This window comes from Phymastichus coffea, unplaced genomic scaffold (assembly GCF_024137745.1).
Source record: "Phymastichus coffea isolate CEN01 unplaced genomic scaffold, Cenicafe_Pcof_1.1 PCOF00009, whole genome shotgun sequence".
Lineage (NCBI taxonomy): Eukaryota > Metazoa > Arthropoda > Insecta > Hymenoptera > Eulophidae > Phymastichus > Phymastichus coffea.
This window is the reverse complement of record NW_026706820.1, coordinates 6614134-6623535: the sequence shown is the minus strand read 5'-3', so window position 1 is coordinate 6623535 and position 9402 is coordinate 6614134. Positions and strand designations below refer to the sequence as shown.

General features: G+C 40.4%; 1 protein-coding gene across 1 annotated transcript; it reads left to right on the top strand.

Moving 5' to 3' along the window:
• The first annotated feature begins 2877 nt into the window (after positions 1–2877).
• Positions 2878–7186, top strand: LOC131670858 (uncharacterized). Its single transcript, XM_058946837.1, has 3 exons — positions 2878–4948; positions 5017–5543; positions 7100–7186. The coding sequence occupies exons 1-3, from the start codon at positions 2878–2880 to the stop codon at positions 7184–7186; spliced, it is 2685 nt and encodes an 894-aa protein (XP_058802820.1).
• Positions 7187–9402: the final 2216 nt, after the last annotated feature.

The window sequence follows — 9402 nt, the reverse complement described above, 5'->3', positions numbered from 1 at the left end:
TATGTCTGGGGATTAACGAGGTGGAGAGTGCCTGGCGGTTCGCTCAAGAGCTCCAGTGTTAGGTGCAGGAGCACCTGAGACGCTTCATGAGCCGCTAGGGTGCAGAAGAACTACTCGGGGAGTGGGCAGAGATGGCTCAGCGTCAGAGGGCCTACGGAGAGGCCCTGCTGCGGGTGGACAAGGGACAGGAGTTCCCCGCAGCTCTCCCGGCGCCGGCTCAGGAGAAGAGAGCCCCGGGAGCTACTGACGCTGGACCGATGCTCACGGTCCATGTGGATGGGCGTATGGCTCCCGATACCACAATCGTGGTCAGGTCACAAGATGGTCGTGCGACCGCCACGGTGGGAGGCGTTACTATCACCGCCACCCAAGGAGCCAACGTCCAGCAGCTCCCTCTAACTGCTGAGCAGCCTATACAAGTTCGGAAGGCTGCTCAATCTCGATCGCAGCTGAGGGGCTGCTATATCTGTGGGAAGCCTGGGGTGACCAACTCCCAGCGGTGCCCGAAGAAGGCTATACACTGGCGCTACCCGAAACATGGAGCGCCAGGTGTAGCCAAACGATGATGTAGGCCCTGGAGGGCAATAAAATTAGCCGAAATAAAGAAGGGAGTTGTTTATTTAGTTCCTTTTCTTCTTTACTTTTCAGGTTCCTGATGGCGGCGAATCGCGGGTATTCGTCCTGCTCGGGTAGTCAGGACTTGGAGCGGGCTGCAACGGTAGTCGATTTAATTAATCGAACCGTTCGCGATTCTGCTTCTCGCGTGTTAGTTCTAATAGTTAAGAGAGAGAGGGGGCGCGCGATCTTTTGAATAGGCAGTTACGCCTCAGCTGTTCACGACAGTTTACCACCGATTTGTTTTTTGCACTTTGTTTCGCAAAAATAAAGTTTTCTTTGGGTCAATTTCGTGCGTGAGTGCAACGGCATTTCCGTGACTATAACTAATCAAATATTGTAATTCATGAATATTTTAATGTAAGTTATTAAATTATTGTTACATTCAATGAAATATTTTGTAAAAATTTCAATCGATTATGTAGGAAATATTGTCATTCAAATGGAAATTAATTTATCAAAATCAAAATAATGTTTTTATGTGATATATTTCAATCAGATTCATCAAACAATTAATACAAAATATATTCTTTTATTTTTAACAAAAATCACACAATGTATATAATAACTTATTGTTGAATGCATTGATGTTTTTTATGCCAACTCTCAATGTATTTCTTACATATGCAATACAATATCTAACATTCTGTTTCTTTTTAATATCGCCACCACTTATTTATTTGTATATTTTACAGATTGCAATCAAAATTGATAAGAATTTGTCCTCCAGCCAAATCATCATAATTCTGTTTTGAATTGAATGAAAGACTCGATTATGTTATTAGATTAGACTCAAAATCACATTTTTTAAGGTAAAATATTGAATATTTAGTTGTTAGTGTTGTTTTTTAGTAAATCTATTTAATAATATTCATACTTTTCATTCATTTTTTGTTTAATTAAATTAAAAGGGTTCCTATTCAAATTTACAATTTTCTGTTAAACCTGTTTTAATTTGTTTTTGAATAGGTTTCAACTATTATAAAAAAATTTGTATGAGGGATTATCCTTTCTTTCGATGAAACAAGCCTTATTAAGTACTTAAAATTTGTTCACAAAACCTATCTCAAAGTCAAATAAATCATGGTATATTGAGAAAAGTATTATATTCCACTGAACCTTTAAGTTAAATTCATATTATAGTTTATTTCAATTTCATAAGTTTTTGTAAAACATTTTAAGTAGCATTTGTAAGGCAAATATTATGAACATAGTATCTGAAAAAAATTAAATACAGTTTAATTCATAAATTTTTTCTTTTTCAGGATAATCGAACATTTACTTCAATTTCTTCAACTTTTATTAGTATCACTATTACTTGAACTTATTACTTTTACTTGAACTTATTACTATTACTTGAACTTATTACTATTACTTGAACTTATTACTATTACTTGAACTTATTACTATTACTATTACTTAAACTTAGCTTAACATGTATACCTTAACTTCAACAATAAACCAAATAATCTAACAACGGTTTTAACCGATAAAACACAATTATTAATTAACTACTGCAATCATACCATAACTTTTATTGGACTTACATTATTAAAATATAAAATTGTTTTATGCAATTTTTAATACTAGAAAAATTACTTGTACGCATTAGTTTTGGAAGTATTATTGTTACTTTATCTAACTTTTATACGTTCATCATGCCTGCTAGGAACATTAGATGTACTTCAGAAGAACAAGAATTATATCAACAAGCTAAACAAGTTCGTGATAGAGAAAATGCATGTCGCAGACGTCAAGTAGCTCGAGATGTAACTTATCAAAGAAACATAATAATAGAACCTGATTATTTAGGTCCTATGAATATATTATGTTCACATTGTAAAGCTAAACATTTTAAAGATGAAATGATTTCTAATAAATGCTTATCATTTAGTGATTGTTGTAGTCATGGCACAGTTTCATTAGGTCCTTTATCGATTACATAATAATTCAAAATTAGACTCTGAACTTTTACTAACTTTAGACGGAATTATACGTGAAAATAACATTTTTACTCAATCTTACGAAATGATGAGAGTAGAAATAGAAAGACAACAATCATTATTATCTAATGATAACCCTTTTCAACCGGAATTATAATTACTATTTTCTTTGAAACCAGGTGTAGATAGAAGATGATATAATTTTCAGTGCGTTAATGAAGTTGCTGCAATATTTTCAACCACAGCAGATGAAGAAATTCCAGAATTATATGTGACAATTAGAAATAAAAATACAAAAAATTTATAATACATAAGCACTATGGATCCTAATGTAGAACTCTGGATTTATCCTTTGTTTTATCCTTACGGTACTCAAGGATGGCACAAAAATTTAACGCGCGTTAATGATACTAAACGTATTTCTCGAATGGCATATTATAAGCATCGAATAGCCGTACGTGCAGACGAATTTAATCCTTTCATAAGGGGTGGTAGATTATTTCAACAATGGGCAGTCGATAGTTACGTGAAAGTTGAAAAAGATCGTATACAATATTGTAAAGATCATCAAAAAGAATTACGAGCTGATACTTATAAAGGTCTTAGTGATTTTATGCAAAATACTGCTATTGAAGTTGGTGGACAAGTTGGTAAAACTGTTGTTCTTCATTCAAGTTTTACTAGATCGCCACGTTACATGCAACAATGTTATCAAGATGCTATGGTAATCGTAAATGAAAAAGGAAAACCTGATGTTTTCGCTACAATGACATGTAATCCCAACTGGCCTGACATTCAAGAAAACCTTTTGTCTGGTCAACAAGCTTCAGGTAGATCAGATATTGTATCTCGAGTGTTTCATTTGAAAAAATATCGACTACTTGATGTAATAGTTAAAAAAATTTTGTTTGGCAAAATTACTGCTTTCGTTTACGTTATTGAGTTTCAAAAAAGAGGTTTACCACATATGCATTTATTAATAACATTAGCGAATGGATTCAAATGGACTACTCCTGAAATTGTTGATAAATATATATCAGCTGAGTTTCCTAATAAAATAAATAATCCACGATTATACGATATCATATTAAAACATATGGTACACGGACCTTGCGGTGACTGGTGTATAAAAAATGGTAAATGTTCTAAAAAATTTCCTAAGAATTTTCAGAATGAAACTACTATGGATGAAAATGGTTATCCGAATTATCGCCGAACAAATGATGGCATTATTCACGAACGCTCCAACGGTCATCAAGTTGATAACAGATGGATAGTATCTCATTGTCGAGAACTATCAGAAATGTTTGACTGCCATATAAATGTCGAAGCAGTATCGAGTATTTTAGCTGTAAAATATTTTTATAAATATATATACAAAGGGCATGATGCTGCTACAGTCGTTATTCAAGATTCCGAACATGTTGTAGGTGTTTATCATGATGAGATTAAAAAGTTTATAGAAACTCGATATGTCGGCCCTGTTGAAGCTATCTATCGTTTATTAAGTAAACCATTACAAGATAAAAGCCATAGTATTATTAGATTACCTGTGCATTTACCCAATAATCATTCGATCATTATTTCTGATAATGTAAATGATCCCTTGACGTTACAAAATCTACTAAACAGTACGAGCAGTATGTTGCTTGATTATTTTAAATTGAATAGCGAAAATGCCTCAGCTAGGCAGTATTATTATGGAGAAATTCCAAAACATTTCACTCATAAAAAACAGAAAAATGGAACAGTGTATTTAGATAAATGGAATCCACGAAAAAAACATTTCAATGTCGTTGGGCGTATGTACTCTGTTAGTCCAACACAACTTGAATTATTCCACTTAAGATTATTATTACATGTCAAAGCAGCCGTAAGTTTTGAAAGTTTAAGAACTGTTGATAATGTAATACACCCTACTTTTACAGCAGCTTGCTTAGCATTGGGTCTCATTGAAAATGATGAAGAATGGAAAAGAGCATTGGAAGAAGGAACAAAATGGATGATGGCTCAAAAACTTCGTTATCTGTTTGTACGAATCCTTATACATTATCAACCACTTAATCCAGAAGAATTATGGGACGAATTTAAAAATCAACTATCTGAAGATTTTTCTCGATACCACGATGAAAGCATAAGCAATAAAATGACGTACTTTCACATTAACACATTATTAAATGAAAAAGGTCGTAGTTTAGTTGACTTTCCTACAATGAATCAATTCGTTGAAACAGAATTTCCATGTCTACACCAGTTAGCATTTCCCAGATCTTTGCAATCAACTGCAGAACGAGGACAAGATCGATATAATAACTTAAATCCACAACAGAAACAAATTGTTGATATGATTGTTGAAGCCGTCCAAAATATCAATTATACTGGTCCAAAATGTATTTACATGGATGGACCGGGACGGTCGGGAAAAACATATGTTTATGAAACTATTATTATAAATTAGACTCAGAAAACATTAAAATATGCGCGATAGCATTTACCGGAATTGCAGCTACATTACTTCCACACGGAAAAACTGTACATAAAACATTTAGTTTACCAGTTCCAATGTTTCAAGATTCTTCTTCCAATATCAAAGCACAATCTAAAGAAGCTCAACTACTACAAGAAACTAAAGTATTTATTTGGGTTGAAATTTCAATGGCTCCAAGATATGCTTTAGAAATTGTTAATAAAACTTTACAAAATTGCATGAATAATAACTTACCGTTCGGAGGAAAAGTTATTATAGTGGGAGGAGATCTAAGACAATTATTGCCAATTAAAGTTCATGGAACTCGGAGTGAAATATTAAGTCTTTGCGTAAAATATAGTCCAGTATGGAATTATTTTACTAAATTTTCATTGACTACAAATATGAGGGTTTTACGAAATGAAATAGAATTTTCAAAATTTTTGTTAAATCTTGGCAACGGCACGTTAAATAATCTAAATGATAATGTAAATCTTCCTGAACAAGGCATTGTGACGGTAAACGTCAAATTAGCGCTAATAATATAACCTAATTGCTGCCTGTGGGGGCAGCACTTACCGGGGAGACGAAAAACGTAACGAAGGAATTCGGCACGCGAGCAGACGGAACGCGCGCGATTGAAATTGAAGCAGTGGAGCACTAACCATTAAGGTATTCGCCGGTAGTCACGTCGTCAGCTGCCGATGCAGAAACCGCGAAGATCGCGATCCAGGATTGAAGTGCCTGAACGAGTGCGGACCTGAGCCAGAGGAGAGCGTCATTCCCCGCGACAGCGAGAGTGTGTGTGAGGTTCGCCATTGAGGGCGGAACCACGTGCGCGCGAATTCGCGAGCCACGTCGAAAGAACAGACAAACTTTACCGCAGTACAAATCGTGCATTCTTGTCTTCGAACGTCTGCTAAATAAAGGTAAGCTGGCCAGCTCAATCTCGCGATCACGATTGCATGCGTCATAATTAATTCCTCGTGCTCAAAGCGTGCATGTAATAGCTCTGTTAACAAAGAGCATCGAGCGTCCCGACACTGCATGTTGTTATCGAGCAAGCGCCGATGTAAACGTAAACACGCGGGCCGATTCTGATGTAGTATTTGAGAAGACAATAAAGGCTTTCGTTCGTGATATTTAACAAGTGCTTTCGGCTCGTTTATTCCGTATTGCTTCCACTCACACTTGTAGTTAGTTGGTTGACTGACATCTGTTTCCCTCTTGCTTTCCGACTAACGTATCGAGCATAGGTAATTACGCGCACCCTTTGGTGGAATTGCGCGAATAAAATAATTAAACGGTACCCACCCCGTAACATGGCACCCAACGTAAAAGAACCTACGGTGTTTCTGATTGTTCAAAACACCGGTTCTTAATAGTAACCTTGCGCTCAGTCAACCAGCGACTTAGGTGGCAATCAAGTGTTGTTGTGCACACTTGATATCGAAAGCCAAAACAGTAAACATAGCCTGTTAGTTAGCTTTCAAAGGCCCGCCGCGACGTAAAATTGTAAATAATAACTAGAAGCGCGTGCGAGTGCGACCGAAAGACTCTTAAAGCGTAAACACCAATAAACTTTGAAAGTTGCCGCAAATCAATAATATTGTACCCGCTGGCCCGGGGAAAACTAACACCGGCAACTTTCAAACGAAATTAATTCAATTTTACAATTTTATTTGATATCGTGTTGTCTTAGAGTGAACGTTTTTTTTAATATTATTAGCTGCGGTTATTAGTGACTACGCGCAACGCTCGTACAAATATTTTAGATACTAACCAAAACAGCCGCGCTAACAAACAGTTAGTGCGTCTGATAGGCAGGATCATTATATCGAGTAAGAACAAGCGAAGAGTCTTTCGGCAGAAATAACATTAAACGCCCTTGACAAGCCTAGTATCGGCTAATAAAATTTTCACTTGCGTACGATTTTTTTTGAAAAACAGCACTCGCACTCGCACCACGCATAACAAGCGTGTAAATTTCGCGTGAAACAAGCCGCAAGACAACTAACAGAAGAATATGGACCGCACTAAGACAGATATAGAAGAATGGGTATTGACGCTCCAGGAGGAGGAAATCGATGAATACCTCGAAAACCTGGAGCTCAAAACAAGCGGGGCCAAGCTCTCGAGAGTTGGCCGCCTGCATAACTAGTTGCTCGGCGACTACTCCGCAGCAGATTTCGTGGAAGTCGACAACCAGCACAGCAATCCAGCAAAAAGAGCTGCCCTACGCTCGGAACTGATTGTATCCCTATGTGCGGAACACACAGCATCCGAGCAAGAGGGAGAACACCCGCTAGCCCAATTAATGCAGAGTGCGGAGGTAATATCACGAGTGCAGAAAACCGCGATAAACATCGCGAATGTCCTGGACAGCGGCGAGAACACAAATAGTAATAATGATACGGCTGATGATGGCAGCCAGTTCAAACTCCCGCCGGCATTCACGGTGATGATCCAAGACCTCATTTTCCGGTCCAGAGAAAATGAGAAGAAACTGGAGCTACTAGACTCTCTAAGTTTGAATATGTCGAGTCTAACAAAAATATTAGACCAAGTCCTCAGCAACAACATCAATGTGAAGGACCAACTGGATAATCAATCCGCCAGGATCAGCGCATTAGAAAACGCCGAAAACAGAAATATACGGCAAGACGATGCGAATAGTTCCAACGAAGCGCGGCAACAGGAGAACACGCGTAGGAGCGTAGCATTCCAGGACACCTTCACATGCCATTACGATTCATACATTCAGGCTACCCCAGAGCACTCCAACTGGACCCGGACAAAGGCCCACGGGCGCCACCGGCAGGACCCCCCGCCGGACGCTCCCTTTCGGAGAGGGTGGACAGCATCAACTCAGTGGAGTTAATGCTGAAGTGGATAACCGCCCGCTGAGCACGTGGTCATCCCAGCAGGTATCAAACCCTTGGTCTACAACAAGGGATGTTGGCCGCATTGTCCGAGGCTGGAAACTAAAGTTTTCAGGAGAGGGCAATGCGAGCATTGACACCTTCCTATCCAGGCTGGATAACTTGAGGAGTAGTGCAGGACTCACGGAAGACGAAATGCTCATAGCCGTACACGAGCTTCTCGTCGGTCCTGCCCTCACCTGGTACGAGGCGATGAGGGAGGAATGGCTATCCTACGCTGAGTTTGAAATGGATGCGAGAAGGTTTGGGACTAGCGTGCACCAGCAGCAGCGTTTAATGAAGGAGGTTCAGAGCCGATATCAGGGCCCAGACGAACCAGTGAACGTCTACGTCGCTAATATGATGGGCCTGATGAATCGGCTGAACCCTAAGATGACGCCCGTTAGTCAACTGGACCTGCTACACGCCAACCTTCTCCCGGACATCCAAGATCAAGTGCGGAGGTCCGAGGTGAACTCCATACGGTCCCTGAACGCGCCGGCCACGGCGGTACAGAATAGCTTGCACCAGCGAAGGATAGAACGGGTGGTGCCGGATCCGCAATCAACATTGTACCCGGAGTTAGCGTACCACCCACGCACCGATGGAAGCAAGGGTCGCAAAGGTAAAGTGGCATCTATGTCTGGTGACAAACCAGAAGTCAGTGACAGGTTGGACCGCATAGAGAAGGTACTCGAGAAGGTGACGCACCAGGTCGTCTACACGCCGACGCCCTCGGGGGCGACACCTAATCCGAGCCTGGAGTCGGTCGATGGCGAAAAGAAAGTCCTACCCACCGATATATTGAACTAAATGCTGCTGTCTCTCAGGGAGATATCGGAGGGGATAAAGGATATTCGCGCTGACAAAAACCTGGCCTCCGAGGACCGAGCTAGGAAGCCGCAGACTCCTCACAGGCGAGAGAGGGATTAATTTAAGCCACTCAAATGCATCGAGTGTGGTTTACTGGGGTACAGCAGGAAGTACTGTCCCCAATGCAATAAGGGAAACGAGGAAAGAAGTGATTAGTTGGGGTTGACCCCAATCCTTCATCCCGTAAACCAAACCCCGTTAATGAGATCTCGCGGCCTTCTTCAGCACAGCCCGCACCGTTAGTAGCGAGCGTGTTGAGCGACGAGAGCGAGAACTCTCTTGGTGACGCCAATGATGAACGTGGCGGTAGAGTGCACGCGGAGAAGAAGGGTAATGACGTTAGTAAAGCTCAAGACTCTGGACCAGCCGAGGTGGTGGCGTACGGATTGCACACGCCCTCGGGGGCGCAGGTAAAGGCAGATAAACCGTCGAAGGGCATCGACGTTAGTAAAGCCCAAGACCCTGGGCCGGCCGAGGTGGTGGCGAATGGATCGCACACGCCCTCGGGGGCACGGGTAGCGGCAGATAAACCGTCGAAACGTAACCCCATGGCAACTCCGATCGTCCGAACCAAGGTGGTTCG

What these genes read in the sequence shown, in the direction of transcription:
- LOC131670858 (XM_058946837.1), top strand. Translation starts at nt 2,878, where the DNA reads ATGGATCCTAATGTAGAACTCTGGATTTATCCTTTGTTTTATCCTTAC. An exon ending in CAATTATACTGGTCCAAAAT is followed by an intron (nt 4,949 to 5,016) that starts GTATTTACATGG and finishes ATTATAAATTAG; the next exon opens with ACTCAGAAAACATTAAAATA. An exon ending in CTGAACAAGGCATTGTGACG is followed by an intron (nt 5,544 to 7,099) that starts GTAAACGTCAAA and finishes TTGACGCTCCAG; the next exon opens with GAGGAGGAAATCGATGAATA.